This window comes from Culex quinquefasciatus, chromosome 3 (assembly GCF_015732765.1).
Source record: "Culex quinquefasciatus strain JHB chromosome 3, VPISU_Cqui_1.0_pri_paternal, whole genome shotgun sequence".
In the NCBI taxonomy this organism is placed as follows: Eukaryota; Metazoa; Arthropoda; class Insecta; order Diptera; family Culicidae; genus Culex; species Culex quinquefasciatus.
This window is the reverse complement of record NC_051863.1, coordinates 166265039-166287396: the sequence shown is the minus strand read 5'-3', so window position 1 is coordinate 166287396 and position 22358 is coordinate 166265039. Positions and strand designations below refer to the sequence as shown.

Here is a 22358-nt window from a genome sequence, read left to right as displayed (position 1 = left end):
AAAAAATAAAATTATTGAATCAAGACAGACATTTCAAATGGATGAACAATAATGAACTGCATTACCGAATATTGGTAAGTTTTTACCGATTTCGGTGATTTTCAGTTTACCAAACTGTTCAGCAGTTGAAAATTCGGTAAACTTTATCGAATTTGGTAAAAAAAACTATGTGTAATAGTTGTGTAAATTACAGTTGAGTAACGAAAAATGCCAAAAATATTACTGACACATTCCGCCGTGACGTTGCAACGCTTTGACTTTTCTTTTTTTAGTATTTCGGCTGTAACTAAAAAAATACATTGAAAAGGTACATATGTTATTACAGATTCGAAAAGTACATTTAATTTCCTAAAGAAACAATGTTGAAACATTATTTCAAGCGAATATTCTATTTTTGAGAGGGGAATATGTAGCATGACGTTGCAACGCGTGACTTTTTCTCAATCCTGACCTAATTCATGGGGGAGGGGGGCGGGGTTCGAGGATTTATACAAAAAAAGTGTATCGGAAATGTATTTCCAGGGGGTGGAGGGGGTCTAAAAATATAAAAATGTTTTGTTACGTAATGCAAGAACGCTCCCTTAATATTTTAATGGTTTTGGGCAACTTACAAAACACGTGGAAGTTTTAGAAGGGAGGTATGGAGCTTCAAGTTTTCAGGAGGGCAGAAATGTATAACTAAAGTGCCCATATCGTTTGTTAATGGCCCCTAAGGGGTGAACTGCAAACAACGTAACTTATTTTGTTGACTTTTGTGTTTTTTATAAATTTGAGGAAATAATAAAACTGTTTACCTGCGCAACATAACATCTTTAATTGCAAACAACTAAACGTTGCATACAACTTATTTAGGTAAGGGTTCGTCCAACAACAAAGTGACAAAAGTTTGTAAAAAAACAATCGAATCACGTGATTATTATTGTTTGGTGAATTTCACCGTGATTTGGCCTACATAAGGGTGTGCGATAAAAAAATTCGTTGCGTTGTATTAGAATGAACCCTCACATAAATTAGTTTATCATAAAGGGGCCATCCAGTAACCACGTGATTATTTTTTTGAAAGTTTTAGAATTTTTCCCCGTTGTGAACATCGGTCTATTTTGATTTACTCACCAAGTTTTATAAAATACCTATTTTTAAACCGAAGTGACGGAATTTGTGAATGACCCATGTACAATTTTGCTGTAAATAGGCTCGGAAACATTATATAAAACATATATAATATCTATTATCCTTTGATCTCCAACAATCAATTACGCACACACCTTTTTTGCCATGTGACCAATATGATTTAAAATTTCGTGATGTTGCAACGCAAACTTAAACCTGTTGTAACTTTGGATCTAGACAACCAATTAAGTCGCTCGAGGTTGCATTTGAAAGCTCTTTCCAAGTACAAAAAGCATCCGAAATATCAAAATGATTGTATGTTTAGTTTTCTGTTGACATAGAGCAATTCCAGCTCAAATCAGGAATTTTTCTGGTACTTTTGTACCCGACCCTCTCCGATTTCAATGAAAGTTTTTAGACATGTTATCCTAGGCCTATATAAGCCATTTTTGTGTATATGGAGCCAATAGTACTCGAAAATAACATTTGAGAAGGGCGTAAGGTATTTAAATATTTTTGTATTTTGCAATTTAAAAATTACTGTGTCTCGAAGCCATTGCGTCGTATCAAAAAGTGGTCCAAGACAAACTTGTAGGAAATTGGATGGGCTTTCTGAAAAAAATAAACTGAAACAAAAATACACGCCACTTCTATGAGATTTTTTGATTTTTAAGTCTAAAACTTAAATTTAAAGGTGTTGTCACGATTTTTTTTGTTCAAAATTTTTGAGGAAATAGCCTAAGATGTTACCAAAAGACTGACGGTAGAAACCTGGATAATAAATTAGCTTACGTAAATATCAAAACGAGTCAAATCAAAAAGCTGTCAAAAGCAAACTTATGGGAAATTGGACGAGCTTTCCGGTAAAAATATTTACGAGACTGAAAAACCAAGTCTGTCATATAGAAATTGCCAAAAACCACAAAAAAACCCATTTTTTCATAATTTTTATTTTTAAAACCGCTGTATCTTCCCAAGGATTGGACATAGGACAATGGTCAATATGGAGACTTTTATGTAAAATTGTCTGGAGAATCGATTCCCACTATGGGTTTTTTTTTAAATTTTGACGTTTAGACCACTTTTCAAAAAAAAACAGTTTTAGTAAATGATTTTTGTATTTTTTTAAGAGAGACATACCATCCTGCATTTTTCGTCAGTCTTTTGGTAACATCTTAGGCTATTTCCTCAAAAATTTTGAACGAAAAAAAATCGTGACAACACCTTTAAATTTAAGTTTTAGACTTAAAAATCAACAAATCTCATAGAAGTGGCGTGTATTTTTGTTTCAGTGTATTTTTTTCAGAAAGCCCATCCAATTTCCTACAAGTTTGTCTTGGGCCACTTTTTGATACGACGCAATGGCTTCGAGACACAGTAATTTTTAAATTGCAAAATACAAAAATATTTAAATACCTTACGCCCTTCTCAAATGTTATTTTCGAGTACTATTGGCTCCATATACACAAAAATGGCTTATATAGGCCTAGGATAACATGTCTAAAAACTTTCATTGAAATCGGAGAGGGTCGGGTACAAAAGTACCAGAAAAATTCCTGATTTGAGCTGGAATCGCTCCATAAATAACTGTCCCTTTTTCGTGACGTGACGCAATAAAATGGTAAACTTACACTAGTTTGAAAAAAAAACTTAACTTTAGATAAACTGTAAATCCATGACATTTCCGTTTAGTACATCTAAAAACCTGGGTGCAGAATAGTTGTCCGCAAAGCGGCCTCAATTTAGAACTGTCAAAGCGGAACCAATTTACTGTTTGAAAAATGATGCCAAGAAGTGGCAAGTATTGTAATCGATCTATAGTTTATTTTGTCAGGAATAAAAAAGTTGAGGGCGTCGAGCTTTTGAGTCAGTCTTAAGAAAAGAGATGAAATCGAGATTGCCATAATTTGTCGCTTACATTTCCATTAGCGCTATGTCTCACTCAAAACCTATGTTTACGAATTGTTTACGACGAATTATTAGTAACTGTGAATGGCACCTGCCAAATAACTCCTTTATTATCACTGCGCTTCAAAGATACATAATCTCGTAACTTCCATCCGGTTGCTTTTCTGATTCACAAAATTCCCCCACTTCTGACTCAATATTTCATCACGTTGAAAACAAAGAAGGACTTTTTAACCGCCCATCGTTTAGCCTACGAACAAAACAGGCACGAAGAACTTAATTTTTCAACGAAAACTTTAATATCATGAGATCCAAAATGTTTCAAAACGAGTCACTTCAGCAGCAAAAAATATGTCACGCTTGAGCTTGAACAAAGCCTTCTACTTTGTTTATGTTTACAACTCTAGTGCAGTTGTATTAGTGAGGAGCAGTGGGGATCATTCGGAAATCACGTTACGTATTCTGTCTTTTCAGCACCCAGATAATGATATTCAAAAGTTCAATTAATGAAAACCATGATTTTTGAAGCTTCAAGTAGTCTAGAATCGAGGAAAAATATCCAAATAGCTCTTACACGCTTTTCAAAATTTCATCCTAAGGTGTACATTGCTGGAGAATGTGTTTACTGTATTTTTTTCGATGAAAAATACGTTTTTGAGAATTTTGCATAAAGTCCTTGGAATATTTATGAAACATCATGAATTTAAAAAAAAATCCTTAGGTTAGGTTTTGTCGAACTTCTCTTTGGCTCGAAAAAGGGGAAAAAGTCAGAATCGGTGAAAATAGTATGGGACTCTAGTAACTCCTGAATGCTCTCAGACCTCTTCAGAGTACTCGGCTGTGTATGTCGTATTCTAACCCCAAGATAGTTTAATTCGAGAGGATATGAAAACAAAATTCCGTTATCCAAAATTGTTATGGACTCCAGATTATTGAGGTCGGACTGTACAAGTTAAAAAAATGCTTTATTTTTTTGCACGAATTCTAATGTGTATTCAACTTCTGCCTGCAACATTAAATGCTCCAAACTTTCTCGAAGTAGCTCAACCGCACCGTATAAGCAAATTAGAATTCAACACCAGCCATTCGTCAACAAATCCAGTTCCTCAGTCATTGCCCTCGTTGCGACTCGTCACAACAGATTTCACCCTCGCAGTCAAATGCAAACCAAGCCGGCTCTACCGAAAACTACGTGGACACGCGCTGGCATTCCAATTCCGCCCGGCAGTCAATCAAGCAAGAAAACGAAGCGCTACTGGCAGAGGAGTGCTCGACTCAGTACTGCCAATCGCGACTTGACGGCGTTACCCAAATACATAAATTAGAAGGGAAATGCCCCGATATGGCAGAGGAAGCCGGCCTAAGGTTTCGCCGACCAGAACCGCAAAAGTTCAACACAAAGAAACCAACAAAATGTGTGAGTCTCGTTCTAGTTCTAGGTGTTTGCCTCCTCGCTCTCGGCACACCCTCGCCTTCGACGACCTCCTAATCACAGTCGAGTTGGGGTTATTATGCTTGCGTCGCGAGTGGCAGTCAATTTGTAATGATACGAAAATAGAACTGTTTTTATAGGCGCGCAGCGCGACGCGGTGTTGACTTCGCGATCTACGACGGAATGCCGGTCACTGTCACAACTCGGAGCGAGATCTCCCAAACTGTTCAACGTCAACAGATCATGAATTAAACAGAGAGATCTAGAGTTGCCCAGCTTTGGCGGAGGGCATTCTAGAGCGCTTCGTGTGTGTGTGGGAATACCTTTGGTACGACCTTCACTACAATGCACAGGGTGAGTGAGGGGGAGGACGGACATGCCACGGCATTTTTGGGGCTTCCCTGCGCAGCAGGAGGAGGAGTAGGTTCGCGGGTCAAATGATAGCCCCAAGCAAAGAAGGTATTAAAAGGGAAACAGCTCCTGTCACGCTGTTGTGGTACAGATTATAATGCTCGCTTTGCCCCCATATTGGATGTGACGCGATTTTACGTAAGTTGTACGCAATCAACGGTTTCCATTAGGAAAACCAGTCATACACCCAGACAGAAGATTGCGGGCATTCAATGTGAACATCGTAACGTCATGGCTCGAATTCCCGGACGCTTCGAAACCCGGACACCTCATCTTGTTTTATCAATTATTTGGATATAAGATCGCATAATTACTGTCGAAACTGTGTTATTTGATGAATTGTAACATCAACTTTCATTTCAAATTTGTTTGGATGCTGTAGCCAATGCCAAAACAATTAAATTAAATTAAAATATGAGTTTACCAAAACTGTGAAACATTTCGCTGAAATATTTCATAGGCGTACGAAGCACCGGGAAGGCGAAGCAGAAATTTATGGTTGTGATTTCCTTAAATTCTAGCAATTTTATATACAAAACATCGATTGTTTTGACGTAAACAGCTTATTTGAGACGATTTCGTGGCAGCTCTATCAGTGTCCGGGACAACAAGGTAATTCAATTTTAAATTTCAGAAAAATTGTTAGAAAAGATATATTTTGCATGCATTCTTTTAAAATTGACAGTTTATACAACATTCTGACGATATTTCTACATTTCCAACTCATTACATGATTTTTTGCCAGCTATAACTAAATCGATATGCTACTAAGTGTCCGGATTTCGAATCATGACGTTATTTTGGCGTTTAATGATAGCGATTCAGCCATAAAATGAGAAATTGTTTAATTTTTTTAGGAATAGTTTCTTTTTCAAGACCTCTTGAATTTGACCAAATAAGCAACACAGAAAATAGTATTTTCAAAAAAAAAAAAAAAATCATCAAACAATTATTACATACATTTTAGTATCTTCAAAACAACGGGATCTATCATTTTAATTTTGGATTCAGCGTACTGTGTACAAAATAATTTACAACATAGTTTGTCATTTTCGCAGGATTGGCTCCGTGTTTCACAATTTTGCACCCTTTAACTGCACTTGTTTCAACAAATTTTATTGTAGAGGTAGTTACATTTTGTCACAAGACCATAAAAATATACCACAATTCATCACATAAAAACAAAATTCCGTTATCCAAAATTGGTATGCTCTGGCACGGACGACGAAACAAAGAGAAGCGCAAAATGTAACTTTTTAAAAACATTTTTTCGAAGAATCGCGATAATTTTTGGAATTGTCTGCTCTACAACTTTATTGAACATTGTTACACTTGAAAAAAATAACCGAAATTTTAAAATGAAAAATTTTGCTCTAAATGAAAAAATTACCCTTCTGAGTCATTGTAGATTCGAAAAATACATTAAATTTCCCATAAAATGACATGCTTCAAAAATCTTTAAAGTTAACTAACGGAAAATGGTAGAGTTTTTAAAACTTTTTTAGCGTTTTTTCGATAAAAAAAAATACTTTTTTCACATAAAAGTCTCTTTGACGCCAACTTTCTATCTTATTGCTATTTCAGGCTGCAAATTATTGAAAAACACCTCTTTTTTTGCATGTTCAAAAATGGAAGGGGTCGTACCGCCCCTCCGTTACGAGATATCAAAAAACGGACCACGGATTCGTGATCAGGACAAAGTTTGACGCAAATCGAAGAGGGGTCGGAGCAACTTTCCCGTTTTCGTGTGAGTTGGTAGAGAATTACCCACTCATAAAAACTAAATTTTGCAAAATTTTATTAATTTTTAAAAATGTCAATAAATTTTCAAAGAATTGCAAAAAAAGAAAAAAAAAATGGAGAGGATATAACAATTTTTTGGGGGCTTTTGTGTTGATAGAATTTATTTTTCGTTGAAATTTCGTACACCCAAAACTGGGCAGCGTTAGTCCGAGAGAATAATGGCCTCAAGGCGAGAGAATAGTGATGCCATTTACGGACACAGAGAACACAGCTTGAGATGGGCGGAAGAATTATTCGCTCGAGATTTATTTGCAAAAAAGTTCTTTCGTCAAAACAAAAAACCAAAAGTGTCGACTACGTGAATCGAACCAGAGACCTTTGAGGTACTAACCCAATGACTTAACTGCCTCGGCCACCACAGCTTGGTGAACAAGGAGTGGTCAGATGTCGATGTATGACACTTGTTGGAGATTTATTGTTATAATTATCGAATGAACTCATTTGTTATGGTGGTGTGAGTTGGTAGCATTATTCTCTTGATTTTGGCGTTGAGCCCTCAATAAATTTTGAGGGAACGATTTTCTCGACTCGGAATTTTGGGTGTACCAACCCGGAATTACGTCTAGGTTCTCTAAAAAAAGGTGGTTGTGGAGAACTTCTTCAAAAGTTGTCCTTTTAAGTTGTTTTTTGTATTTTATTCAGATTTTCCTTTTCATGTACCGTAATAATATAGTAAATATTATGTAAATAAAGTTATAGGCATGTTCAGTTGAACAACTTTCAGTTTATTATGCAATATAAATTGACAATATTATAAACAAAAATAATTTTAACGAAGTCCAGTTTAAATTCTATTTTTTTAACAATTTTACCTTAAATTTACACTTTGTTTCTTTTTTCTATAAAACTTTATTAGCATCCCTAGTGAACACCTTAAGTCTGCTTAACAAGAAAAACAATGACCTCCAAACACTTTTGAACAAACTTTTTGTTTTTCAAAAATAGTGCAAAGGCTTTGTGTGATCTAACCCAGTACATCTACAAAATGTTCCAAAAATAAATTGAAATCCTGTCAATATCACCTCAGTTTACGATACATTCATTGTTCAATGGGGTGACAAGAAAAAAAAATATTTGGGAAAATCGTAAAAGATACTCCTGGTTCGATTCTTTGAGTAAAAATAAGTAACTGCGCCAATTTTTAGCCAAATCGGTTAAGGGGTTAAGGGTCGCTTTTTAACATTAAAGTTTGTATGGGAAAAATCGAAAAATGTATAGGGAAATTTCAAAATTCCGGCAAAAGGGCGTTCAATATGTTGGATCATTGTCAAGTGTAAAATTTTATGGTTAACAACTTTGTCCACGACCGCAAAACGATCCGAGTTAACCCTGACGAGTTTTTAATGATTTAAAGAAGACGTTTTTGAATGAAAACATCTTTTTTCGCCAACTTCAACGATGAAAAGTGACCCTTAACCCTTAACCTATTTCGTTCAGTTGCTTATTTTTGCCTAGAGAAGAGCAATTCTCTGGGATTTCGGTCTTTCGATTTTTTTTTTTGTATTTTTTAATCCGGCTGAAACTTTTTTGGTGCCTTCGGTATGCCCAAAGAAGCCATTTTGCATCATTAGTTTGTCCATATGATTTTCCATACAAATTTGGCAGCTGTCCATACAAAAATGATATGTGAAAATTTAAAATTCTGTATCTTTTGATGGAATTTTCTGATCGATTTGGTGTCTTGGGCAAAGTTGTAGGTATGGATATGGACTACACTGAAAAAAAATGATACACGGTAAAAAATTTTTGGTGATTTTTAATTTCACTTTTTGTCACTAAAACTTGATTTGCCAAAAAACACTATATTTAATTTTTTGATATGTTTTAGAGCAGCGATTCTCAACCTTCTTCTAGGCTGGTACCCCCTACCATGTAAATCAAGTAGGCCCGGTACCCCCGTTGAGAATCGCTGTTTTAGAGGACATAAAATGCCAACTTTTCAGAAATTTCCAGAATGGGCAAAAAATCTTTGACCGAGTTATGATTTTTTGAATCAATACAGATTTTTTCAAAAAATCGAAATATTGGTCGCAAAAATTTTTCAACTTCATTTTTCGATGTAAAATGGAATTTGCAATCAAAAAGCACTTTAGTGAATTTTTGATATATGCACCGTTTTCAAGTTACAGCCATTTTTAGGTAATTTTTTTTGGAAATAGTCGTAGTTTTTCATTTTTTTTAAATTGGTGCCCATGTTTGCCCACCTTTGAAAAAAATATTTTTGAAAAGCTGAGAAATTTCTCTATATTTTGCTTTTTCGGACTTTGTTGATACGACCCATAGTTGCTGAGATATTGCCATGCAAAGGTTAAAAAACAGGAAAATTGATGTTTTCTAAGTCTCACCCAAACAACCCACCATTTTCTAATGTCGATATCTCAGCAACTATAGGTCCGATTTACAATGTTAAAATATGAAACATTCGTGAAATTTTCCGATCTTTTCGAAAAAAATTCAAAAATTTAAAATCAATACTAACATTTCAAATGGGCGTAATATTGAATCAGCTTTTCAAAAATATTTTTTTCAAAGGTGAGCAAACATGGGCACCAATTTAAAAAAATGAAAAACTACGACTATTTTCAAAAAAGTTACCTAAAAATGGCTATAATTTGAAAACGGTGCACTTTATCAAAAATTCACTAAAGTACTTTTTGATTGCAAATTCCATTTTACATCGGAAAATGAAGTTGAAAAATTTTAACGACCAGTATTTCGATTTTTTGAAAAAATCTGTATTGATTCAAAAAATCATAACTCGGTCAAAGATTTTTTGCCCATTCTGGAAATTTCTGAAAAGTTGGCATTTTATGTCCTCTAAAACATATCAAAAAATAAAAAAAAATAAAAATAGTGTTTTTTCCAAATCAAATTTTAGTGACAAAAAGTGAAATTAAAAATCACCAAAATTTTTTTTACCGTGTATCATTTTTTTCAGTGTAGTCTATATCCATACCTACAACTTTGCCGAAGACACCAAATCGATCATAAAATTCCATCAAAAGATACAGAATTTTGAATTTTCACATATCATTTTTGTATGGACAGCTGCCAAATTTGTATGGAAAATTATATGGACAAACTAATGATGCAAAATGGCTTCTTTGGGCATACCGAAGGCACCAAAAAAGTTTCAGCCGGATTAAAAAATACAAAAATTAGAATTAAAGAAAAAAGACCGATTCCGTAGAGAACTGCTCAGAAGCAATTTTAATGCTATCAAGTGATTTCAAATGTAGGAAGTCCTACAGTTACAAAAGGATGAAGGAATACCTTAAAACCAACCTATAAACTATATAAAGAGCAGAATACTCCCGTTTGGGTGTGTACCCACTACTGACTGGTAGGTGGTAGCTCAGTAAATAGTGTCAGTGTGGCGTAGAATGTAGGGCTTGTCGCGACGCGGGAGTTGTAAATAGAATCACGGATTTGTTTGCGTACAGAATGGCTGAGTAGAACAAAACATCACAGCCCCGGGGAGGACGTCGTTGGCGCGTTGTGTCCGTGGGGGACATCAGCTTTTTTTTTTGCAGTGGAAGCGTTTTGGCACCATACAATGGATATTGTGTTTGTTTTCGTCAAGGTTTTCAGGAGATTCTTGCTGTAGATTCTAATCATAGAAGTTTGTCCATGTGATACCAATAAAACGACGATTTATACTGATGTTTTTCTAATTGATCCACACTTTAGTCACCTCTGGTCAGGTAATCGCCTTGATGGCCATCCAACACGAAGCAACTTACTTTATCTCTCCATTATCTCTCTCCACTGACTACTCCCCAAAGACCACACAAACGAAGCAGGTTGTTGAGACGCACGCACCGCAGCCGTTCGAACCTTCTCGGGTTTTTATCGCTGCGATAACGAACAAACGAAATTTCGATAAATAGCCAATGATTGGGGTCTTCTTTCGAACTCCACCACCACCACATAATTTCTTCCTGCATATTTGAGTGAGTCCGCCGTTTGTGTGTGTGCTTATCTTTAGGGTTGGGATGTGGTTCAGCAACACGTAAGGCACCCCGTTCCGTGCCAAGGCAGCCCAGACCGATTCCACACATTCCGGTGATGAGCTCTACGTTGTTGTTGACTTTTTGCAAGGAAGACCTTCACAGGTGAGTTGATTAAGGTATTAGTTGGGTGGTGGGAACTGAAGAGTCAATTTTGATACGAGATACCAAAATGCTGGTAGGTGGATTCATCGCAGTCTTTTCTGTCTCCCTCTATGTATCGGCAGTAATCGTTACGTTATCCGCCGTGTGGTAAAGTGGAGAAATTTCAATACACCAGCTGAGTAGCAAACGCGGGCTGCGAGAGCAAAGGAAACAACTTCTGTAATGGTAGAGGATCGGTTTGGAAGACATGGATAACAAACACCGGAGAAGGTGGCGAGGTGTGTTTCACTTTTGCCACAATCCAGTGCACAGCACAATCAGCGGCGCCGAACAAGGAGAGCAAGAGCTTCGATAAGAGATTGCGTTGATTGCGAAGGATGTGTGCGATGTGAGAAGCGGATCAACGCGGTCAGCTGTCGGTTGAATTTGTTCGTAGATCAACTACATGGTACCAGGTATCTCCAAGTCGTTAGTAGTGCAAGATTTTGTATTTCCTAGTTAAGACTGAGATTTAATTTTCATTCAATCTTTAACAAGTGAATTTTTCACATCCCTGACTCAAGCTATCGCCACCGCCAACAGTACTGGCAGGGTGGTAATGTTGGGGATACTGAAAAGCTACCAGTGTACCAACACAAATAGAAACGACTGCTAGTGTGTGGTGCTAGCTGCAGGTGGATGGAAATCGGAAAACAATAAAATAAGGAACACGACACGAAATATACACAAGAAGCGAAGCCAGGACTATTCGAGCAGCGGTCCCTTGTGAATTAGGTCTTGAAGTGGAAAACATTTTGCTTCTCGAAACAACGTTCCTTATAGCGGTGCTGACGAATCATGTTGGCTTGCAATTAGATCAAGGGAAAATACATTATTTGATAAACTTTTGTTTTGCGTCAATGGCAAAGGAAGCGTTATTCTATTGAACTTTAAAGTTCTGCACTCGGCCAGCCCTTTGTTTTGATTTTATACTTTTATTATACTTATTTTGGATCTCAAACTGCTTTAAAACGAAGAACTTTGAAATTTCAATGGACGAGTAATCAACTGAAAACATATTTCAATGCATTTTCCAGCGTTGATAATCATGAAAACTGTTCTCATGCATTTTTTGCGATATAGAGGGATAATAATTTTGCCCGTTACCGACAATTATGTCGTTTCCGATGACCGTATGATTGCATTAAAAAAAAACTTGTTGGGACGAGATTTGGACCAGCTATTTCTTACACCCAAAGTTAAAGACCGAGGGGATAGTCCTCCCGAAAAAAAATGTGAAGAAAGTACTATTTTGCGAGAGTAAAGACCTTTCGCGTGTTCATTCGTTCATGGGAACAAATCATCCTATTGAGTGCCTTATATGAACAAATGACTGCCACTTAGTCATCGAACCATGGTGGCCCATACGGCAAAGGCTCGCTTCAATAAGTCGAAGGTCTTATGTTCGAGTCTAGGTGCAGGTACTTTTTTTTTGATAAATGAACTTTTTTGGAAAATGAACCCATGAGTAAAGTACTCTCGGTAATTTTGGGATTTATCCTCTCCGTCCGCACACAGTACCATTTTACTACCGAACCGTGCTCTTTATCCTCTCGTATGCCGATGCCCAGTTCTGGGTGTAGTTGGTAATTCAAAACAGAGCACAAACATGTTCATCTCTTTGAACAGTTGCTCGGAGATGTGCCAGCATAGAAGTGTTTTGGTGAAAACCTAAGTAACATTTAAAGCTTTGGAAGCTTATTTTTTGCAATTAGTGCCTCAAATTCAGCTGCGGTTGAAATTTTATTGATAAATGTAGGGGAGATAGAGCCAAAAAAGTCAACTCGCTTGATCAAAAATCATTATTTTGTAACCGTACACATAAAAAAATCCGATGGTAAAATCGCATGAAAAAGCATACACTTCACCTTTGTGAGCAAAAGCATGTAATATTGTATGAGAAAACGTGTACACAAAAATCATGTACCGAAGAAAAAAAATCAGATCTGCTCACCCCAAAAATAACATCAATCCGGTGAGAGACATACACAGAAAAAAAAAATCATGTAATATTACATCTGGGAAGGGGTACATCTTTTATGTCAGAAAAAAGGTGTAATTTTACCTCTGGAAATGTGTAATTCTACCACTTTTCTGGTGTAATGTCACTTTTTCAGTCTAAATTGAGGTAAAATTACATCATAAAAGAGGTAAAATTCAACCTTCCAAAATTACAGCTTCCAAATTTACATTATTTTTTTCAGTGTATCCAAATTACCAAATCCACGCCCTAACCCTCTCGGCTATTTCGCCGCTATGACAATGGTTGGATATTCACCGATGTAGCTGTAGGTTTCCCATACATCGTATGCAGCCAACACAGTATACGAAAACCTACTGTTACATTGGCATTGATCCAACCATTAACACAGCGACGAGATAGCCGAGCGGATTGGGGCGCAGATTTGGCAATCTGAGTGTAAGTCTTGCCAGATTGATGTAATTTTTGGGGTGAGCAAATCTGATTTTTTTTTTCTTCGGTACATGCTTTTTGTGTACACGTTTTCTCATACAATATTACATGCTTCACAAAGGTGAAGTGCATGCTTTTGCATGCGATTTTACACAGATTTTTTAAACTGTGTAGTTTTTAACGTTTAAAATTTGTTATTGCAATTGCAATGTGTATTTTCGTCAAATTCGTTCTCTTTTTTCAACCAAGATGGCGGTCAATCACATTCAGTCAGAAGACGCGTTTAGCGCCATATTTATACACTGGCCGCCTTAAATGCTTTTTCAGGAGCTTATTGTTTTAAGTAAGCTTTTTGCATGCCTAATGGCACTTGACAACTAAAACAGCCCTGGTTTTAAAGAAGCATGCGATAAAACCGTTTGGCATGACATTGCCATTGGGTTCTCAAGACTCTATTAAAACTTTCCTAAAACCTTATGGAAAGTCATCTGATTTTAATTGTCACAAGGTTTTATGACCGAAGCATAAAACCTTGTTAGAACCCAATTAGTAGCTTTTGCTTATTGGTTGCGGTGAATGCCTAAATAAAACTATGAAGCAATCAAGATGCTACTGAGCAATTCCAGCCCAAAACAGGAATTTTTCAGGTACTTTTTTTTCGACCCTCTCCGATTTCAATGAAACTTTTTAGACATGTTATCCTACGCTTATATAAGCCATTTTTGTGTATATGGAGCCAGTTCCACACGATAATGACATTTGAGAAGGGCGTAAGTGTTTTAAATATTTTTGTAATTCGGAATTTAAATATTTCTGTATCTCGAAGCCGTTGCATCGTATCAAAAAGTGGTCAAAGACAAACTTGTAGGAAATTTTACGGGCTTTTGATAAAAATACACTGAAAGAAAAAAACACCCTTTTATGAGATTTTTGATTTTTAAGTTTAAAAGTCAAATTTGAGGGAGCCACGATTTTTTCGTTCAAAATTTTTGTGAAGATAGCCTTAGATGTTACAAAAAGTCTCACGAAAAATGCAGGATGGAGCAACTCACCTAAAAAAATACAAAAATCATTTACTGAAACTGTTTTTTTGAAAAGTGCTCTAAACGTCACAATTTTCAAAAACCGAATACGGGAATCGATTCTCCAGACAATTTTACATAAAAGTCTCCATATTGACCATTGTCCTAAGTCCAATCCTTGTGAAGTTACAGCGGTTTTAAAAATAAAAATGTAGAAAAAATAGGTTTTTTGATGGTTTTTGGCAATTTCTATATGACAGACTTGATTTTTCAGTCTCGTAAATATTTTTACCGGAAAGCTCGTCCAATTTCCCATAAGTTTGTCTTTGACCACATTTCAATTGGATGTATGGGCTTACAGATATAAGCTAATTACATTGCTCATAATTGAAAACATCATATTTTTTCAGTGTAGTATAGTAACCTGGATATTAAATTAGCTTATATCTGTAAGCCCATACATCCAATTGAAATGTGGTCAAAGACAAACTTATGGGAAATTGGACGAGCTTTCCGGTAAAAATATTTACGAGACTGAAAAATCAAGTCTGTCATATAGAAATTGCCAAAAGCCATCAAAAAACCTATTTTTTCTACATTTTTATTTTTAAAACCGCTGTAACTTCACAAGGATTGGACTTAGGACAATGGTCAATATGGAGACTTTTATGTAAAATTGTCTGGAGAATCGATTCCCGTATTCGGTTTTGAAAATTTTGACGTTTAGAGCACTTTTCAAAAAAACAGTTTCAGTAAATGATTTTTGTATTTTTTAGGTGAGTTGCTCCATCCTGCATTTTTCGTGAGTCTTTGGTAACATCTTAGGCTATCTTCACAAAAATTTTGAACGAAAAAATCGTGGGCTCAAATTTGACTTTTAAACTTAAAATCAAAAAATCTCATAAAAGTTGGGTGTTTTCTTTCAGTGTATTTTTATCGAAAAGCCCGTCGAATTTCCTACAAGTTTGTCTTTGACCACTTTTGATACGATGCAACGGCTTCGAAATACAGAAATATTTAAATTCCGAATTACAAAAATATTTAAAACACTTACGCCCTTCTCAAATGTCATTATCGAGTGGAACTGGCTCCATATACACAAAAATGGCTTATATAAGCGAAGGATAACATGTCTACAAAGTTTCATTGAAATCGGAGATGGTCGGGTACAACCGATTCCCTATTTGGCATGGAATTGCTCTACTATAACACCTCAATAAAACTAGGTGGTGGCTTGCTGGTTTAAAAATGTTACTTGGAAACAGCACATCGCTGACACTTGGACTTGGACAGAATTTATACCTTTATACCTTTTTTTCTTTTAGTATATCACAGAACCCGTTTTAAAAAGATTTCGATTTTTTGTGAAATTTATCATTTAAGTTTATTTTTTCCCAAAAAAAGTGTTTCGTCAACAATTTTAAACTTTAACTCAGATCCATTTTGTAGTGTAATGTAATGCTAACATTTTATTTAAAAAAAATCCTTTCTTGAGAAATCATCACTTTCATAGCTTTTCGCAATTTTGTAACGATTTTGCATTCCTTTTGTCCAAATAGGTCATCATGCAACAAATTCGAAAAAAATATCTCTTGAGAAGGGATTTGTCCATCGAGTTGGTGTCTTGGACAAAGTTAATGTTCAAGATAAGGAAGCTACAGAAAAATTATTAATCTTTTAAACTAAAATTACTCTTAACTTTTGATAAATTTAACCCTTTCTAACTTTTCTATATACATTTTTTTCTTTGTTTTTGGCCAAGTTCTGATTATAAAAATATTCAGTGGTTTTGTGGAAAGTTTCGAAATGAATTCGAAAATAAGAATTCAAAGAATAATTTCAGATGAAACATGCAATTTGCAATCGACAATTACTCTTTGCCATTCCGTTTACGTTTAATGTCTTTCTCGTATTACTTTTCGTTAAAAGGGCTGAAAAGTTACACTTTTCAGCACTGAAATGGTAAGGTTTTTTTCAGAACTAGTATTAAAAAATAATTTTTAATATTTTGTTGATTAGAACGGTGAATTAACCAAACACATGAAAAATGTATTTTTGCAATTCTGTCTTGAAACTACTTACTTTTCCTGACATTCTTCAACGACTTCTTTTTGCCACTTTTTGCTTAAACTAGAATTCGATAAGCTTATAAAATGTTCTATAACTTTCTGTTTTGAACATTGTTGATCCAAACCTTCGCTTGCTGAAGAATGAAAATTATGAAAAATAAGTTTTCTCTACACGGTGAAAAATTTGTTGCCAAAATTCATGAACGCTCGTTCACGATTTTGGGAATTGTTTTTTCTCCGTTTGAGTGCTTCTCAATTTGTTCAATTGATGATATCTTGAAAAGTTTTGTGCACTCCTCCTTTTGTGTCGTGCTTTTTCGTCGATTTGCAAACATGTAGAGAAATGCTTACATGTTGAAATTTGGTGAGATAAATATTTCAACCTAAAACTGAAGAACATCGAACAAGTTTAAAAAATAGTGGTACTGGATTGTACAGGATTAATTTGAAGCTCGGTGGAATGAGTTGGTAACATTTTGTTGAGCTCATTTTTATACAAAACTTGTTTTCATAAACAGGTCACCCAGCTATCACGATTCCCGCGGCCTTCAGAAAAGATATGCAATCTATAATCTTCAATAATTGACGACACTCACCCGACTGGCTTCCGCCGGCGATCTGCCGCATCTCCTTGGTGAACCCGCGCGCCCCAAACTGGCAGGACAGGTCGTGCAGGGTGCGGGGCTCGCCGCGGTCCAGCAGCCGCTCCAGAAAGAACAGCAACGTCATGTTGCGGGCCATCTCGTACTCCATCGACTCCATCGTCGTGGCTGGCGAAGTTCTGCGTCCGAACTACCGTCACTATTCGCCGCCGTAACTCACGGACCTGGTCGTCGTCGCCGTCGTTACTTAATCCTAGTTACAGCTGCTCTTCGCGCCGTTGATACCAATCACTGCCAGTGTCCGTGGTCCCCGTTAGCTGTCGTCGTAACCCCCGTGTGTGAGTTTCCGCGTGGTCTTTGTCGTCGTCGTCAGCTGGTCGATCTGCGCGTTCGTCTGATATAAATTATTGAATTTCAATTACACACGACGGACGCGTCTTCGCTGCACTGTACTGCACTGCACACACTGTTTTAGGTGATGGCGGTGGTCGTCGTCGTGGCTCAACCACTTGCGCACCGTTCGCGCATCACTTGGTATTTGTGTGTCGGCACACCACACCTCGGGGGAGCTACACTTTCGCGTACTGCGGGGTTTCTGACTTTTTCTTCTTTCTGCCACACAGGACTGCACACACAATATTCTCGCGGTGGGTCTGTCTCGCTGCTGCCGATGCTTCTGGGTAGGTCAGTGTGGGTGAGAAATGTGAGTAATATTCTTTTCGCAAAGTTCTTCTAGTGAGTGTATTTGTTTTAACGATTATTGCAGGGTTGTTGCGGAAAATCTATTTTAATTAAACTGATTAAATTTATATTTTTTAACATAATTTAGAGAAAGTTTAAAAAATATAAATAAATGCAACACTTAGAGATTGAAATGAAATTTTGATTGATAGAGAGTCCAGACTCCATATCCGAAGCCTTTGAGTAATCAAATCATGAAAACACTAAATTTCATATATCTTATTTCATAATTCATAACAACAATAATTTTATAAAATTCTCTTATGACCAAATATCGGCCAAAAATTTCGTTCTTGACATGATACAACGTATAAAGATCCTCCATGAAAAACCACAAGAAAAAAAAATCGATATCAATGTTGAGATAATCATCAGAAACCGAAAAAGCTTCGTGCATTATTGTCACTTCTTAGATGATCTGATCGTGCATTCTTGACACACCCCGAAAATTGCAGCAACTGTGACAACTGGCCAAAGAGATTTCAGGTCAGAACGCGTTTGACACACGTAAATGCCCGACTTCTGTAAACATTTGTAATTATAACTCGGGACTCCGGCAACCAAATTCCACCAAACTTCGGTACAATGCACAGAATGGTCAGCGTTTGCGTGCTCTATTTTTTGTTTATTCAAGCTCTAAAATTCGAACGCGTTTTTATCGGAACGTCAAAAAGCGGCGTGCGACAGAATAATTACGTAGAAATTATGAATTTGTCAATTTCATCTGTTTATACCCTTTAACCCTTTCTGGCCTGAATTTTCAAAAAAAATATTTTTTAAGTTAATGATGGGAAAATGATTTTTATGACCATACGAAAATTATAGAGTAGTTTTGGAAATATTGATTTCTGGGACATACACAGAAAAAAATCAACTCTCGAAATCGTGAATTAAATTCACGAATACGAGAACCAAGAAGCAATATATGCATGTTTATAGTGCAAATGCACCATACTCATGAATACATTCCTTCGTGGTTCTCACATTCGTGAACTTAATTCATGATTACGAGAATTGATTTTTTTCTGTGTATATGACCCATCAGGCCTGAAAAGGTGAAAATGCAATTTTGGAAAAAATAAGAATCTTGTAAACGAACCTTTAAATAAATGTGAAACGGAGTTATTTTCAATTTTCGTTTTGTAAAAGGTATAAATAGATGAAAAAAACTTTTTAATACGCGTTTTTTTTGTAATTAGCTCAGAAACCAGAATTTGATAAAATTATCATCAGAAAATGTCCGCTACAAACTCCAGGTCAAATCGATGGAAAATTTATTTGAGTTATAAAATACACAAAAATACATCTTTTATGTCAGAAAAAGGTGTAATTTTACCTCTGGAAATGTGTAACTTGACCACTTTTCTGGTGTAATGTCACTTTTTCAGTCTAAATTGAGGTAAAATTACTTCATAAAAGAGGTAATATTCAACCTTCCAAAATTACAGCTTCCAAATTTACATAATTTTTTTCTGTGTAGTACTCCCTTTGATTTGATTTGTGATTTTTTTTTTAAATTTGTTCACACTCCAATTTTTGCCTTCCTCAGCTTACTGAGAAAATGTCTGTGCGTGTGTTTGTCTGTAAGTCAGTGTACCGAAAAAATGCACTCGATTATCTCAGGACTGGCTGAACCGATTTGGACCGTTCTGGGCTCATTCGATCCATCTTGGAGTTTCACAAGACCCTAGTTGATATTATGAAGTTTTATAAAGCACTTCAAATGTTATGCTAAAAAACGATTTTAACAAAAGCCCAGAAGATTGTAAAAAGGGAGGTTTTCGTAAGAAATCCCGCCATGCTATACATTTTTAGCAAGGTATTTAAAAGACCTTCCAAAACATCGAAGATCTGGCAACCCTGTCAAAAGTTATAAGAACTTATGTGTTATTTATACACTTTTTGAGGCCGGATCTCAGATATTTGGATGAAAACATTGTCCGGATCTATCATGCGACCCATCGTTGATGGGTAATCGGAAACCCCTTTCCCACACGCCCAAAAGATTGAAGATCTAACAATCTTATCAAATGGAAAATATAGCTCTTATCAAATGGAAAATATAGCTATAATGTGAGAAAGGCTTCAACCACCTTAGGGTGGATTAAGTAACATTTTTTAAAAAGGTTGTTGAGAATTCAAAGCTGAAAACTTGACATTTGAAAAATATTATTCCATACTTAAAATAAACCAAAGTGATTTCGTAACAACCCTGCAATTGAAAATGTTTATAGCTTCCGAAAGACTTACATATTTGAGCAGCTCTCACGTTATTTGCAAATACTTTCAAATTTTAATTACAGCCACACGATATGTATTATCTAATATTTTTAGCAATTAATTGAGCTTATTCGAGAACTTGATGTTCTCTTAATCAAAAATGAGCTTAATCCACTTAATCACGTGCACCTGCCACACAATCAAAGTCGCGTTCGCAGACGATTTCTTGACCTTTCTCCACACTTCTTCTCTCTTCGGTGACAGTGGGCGGCAGCAACCAACAACAGTACCAAATTCGATCTCGATAGGGTAATTTGCCACGATTTGATCCTCGCGTCGGGGATTGGAGTGCCGTGAAATCGCACAGTTTTCACTCGATCAAATAAACACAGGAGAAAAAAAAAAGATCAAACCACTCGCACTTTCAAAAGCAACAACCAATAAATATCGAACAACGAATAGTAACAAAAAAAGAAAAGAAACACTTTATAAGAAAATCGAACACGAAAAAAAACGCACACACACAGGAGATGACGACGACCTCCTTTCGTTTCGTTGCTGGGGTTGTGGCAACCTCGGCAACAACAACAACACGCGGAGAAAAAAAAGAGTTATTGTTGCTGAATATCGCGACTCTACTCAGTACCAGGCAGTAGCACAACGCACAACACTGCTGGGCGGGTGACGACTCACGAGACGACAGGTCCTCTTTCCACGACGCACCGAGACCGAATCAATCAACAAAACTGTCTTTTGGTGCTGGCCGAGCGAGCAGGCTTGCCACAAATACAGATTTTTTTAGCACATACCAAACACTCAATCGAGTATAACTTTAAAGAATAATATTCTTACCAAAAACTGAACATGCCAAAAGATGCTTACAATGTTTATCTTTTTGGACAATTTGACAAAAACTGCTCAAATTTATTTTAACTGTAAAAAAAAATTCGTTTGCGTTTCAGGCCTGTGCTGAAAAATCTGTATTTGTGGCAAGCTTGCGAGCGAGTCAAACGCATCGCGAGTGAGTTGAGGTGGTGTTGGTGCAGTGTGTGTGTTTGTGTGCGAGACAGAGAGAGGGAGAGCGTGCCAACACAGTGAAAATTTTCCAAAAGAATTTTCCTTTTACACCTGACATTAGAGTGTGGCAGTGTTGCTAGATAATCAATTTTTACTCAAGAAGTTTGAAACAAATTTAATTTTTATATAAGATTCATAATTCAATAAAAACCATTGTGTATACTATTATTAAAAGTTGTGAAAAACCAATTCAACCAACTTGCGAAAACCTCTATAATCCGAATGATTTAATCGTGAATCGTAAACAATAGACTGTTGGAAAAAATGATGAAGATTTCTGAAGGATTGTTTTTCCATTTTTTTGGTAAAAACCTAGGATAAAAATATGTTTTTAAAGAATGAATCGATAAAGAAAAAAGATAAAACATAACCATTAGAAAATCTAAAATTTAGCAGCACTTCCACATCATCTGACAGGTAACTATTTTCCATCCTCTCTCTTTCTCCCACTCGCGATTATATCGTATCGGTCGCCATTTTGAATTTATCGCACGATTCGAGAACATACACTACCACACCTGCACGCATTCCACCACACCGCTACACTTGTAATAATGAGCCACGAAATCGTACGCAATTTTACGGATTCGAGTCCATCGGAATGTTGCGTGTTTTCCAGTTGGAATATTCACTAAAATTCTAACAAATATGTCGTCCCTAAATCGCGAACCAATTCGCACCAATCAATCGCCCACAGTAGGCCACTTTTCGTCACTTTACACTACCTCACGAGTCGGGGAAACCAAAAACTCGGCAGGCCACGATCTGCGACCGATGATGACGACGCGAAAGCAAATGCACTACTAATGAAGCCGAAACGAATATACGCAAACATCTGACACGACGACGATATTCATTCATAACACGTGTTGGTGGGTGTTGGAGAACTATCCACACACAAACACACAGCTGTGGTTTGAACCGGGACTTTGGTGAGCGGCGAGCGAGCGCGGCTGCTCTCAACAAAACGGTTCTGTGCGTGCGGTTGTGGTTGTGAGGGATTTTTGTTTGTTTACATTTTGCTTCGAGCTGTCAGGTGAATTCAAGGTGGCTTTTAAACGAGGTGATGCGCGGTAATCGCTTGAAAAGTGTAAAATGAATGAATTTTATTAAACACGGCCGATTAAATATATTTTTTAAAAGTTTGTGTCACTTCCACTTATTTTTAAAATAAGTATTAAAATTTAAGGGAGCATTTTTTTTGCAATAAATCGAACACAAAATGAAATATCAAAAGAAGCTATTTTGCATCTTTGGGAGCGTTCTTTTATTACGTAACGCGAAAAATCGGACTTTTAGACCCCCTCCCCCCCCTCGTAACAAAATTTCCATACAAATTTAAAAAAATTTGTATGGAGCGTAACACGGCCTCCGACCCCCTCCCCCTACTTCGTTA

At 36.4% G+C, this 22358-nt stretch overlaps 1 protein-coding gene across 9 annotated transcripts in view; it reads right to left on the bottom strand.

Annotated features, from left to right (window-relative positions):
• LOC6038667 overlaps nucleotides 1-21785 on the bottom strand; it is a 75472-nt gene extending 53687 nt beyond the window's left edge. For 2 of the 9 annotated variants that reach the window (XM_038258924.1, XM_038258925.1), the window contains exon 1: nucleotides 16919-17084. In XM_038258924.1, the coding sequence (XP_038114852.1) occupies nucleotides 16919-17084 (166 nt within the window). Of the gene's footprint in view, nucleotides 1-16918; nucleotides 17601-19915; nucleotides 20626-21687 lie in introns of those variants that run through there. The other 7 variants (XM_038258921.1, XM_038258919.1, XM_038258922.1 and 4 more) reach the window with 7 other exon arrangements.
• Nucleotides 21786-22358: the final 573 nt, after the last annotated feature.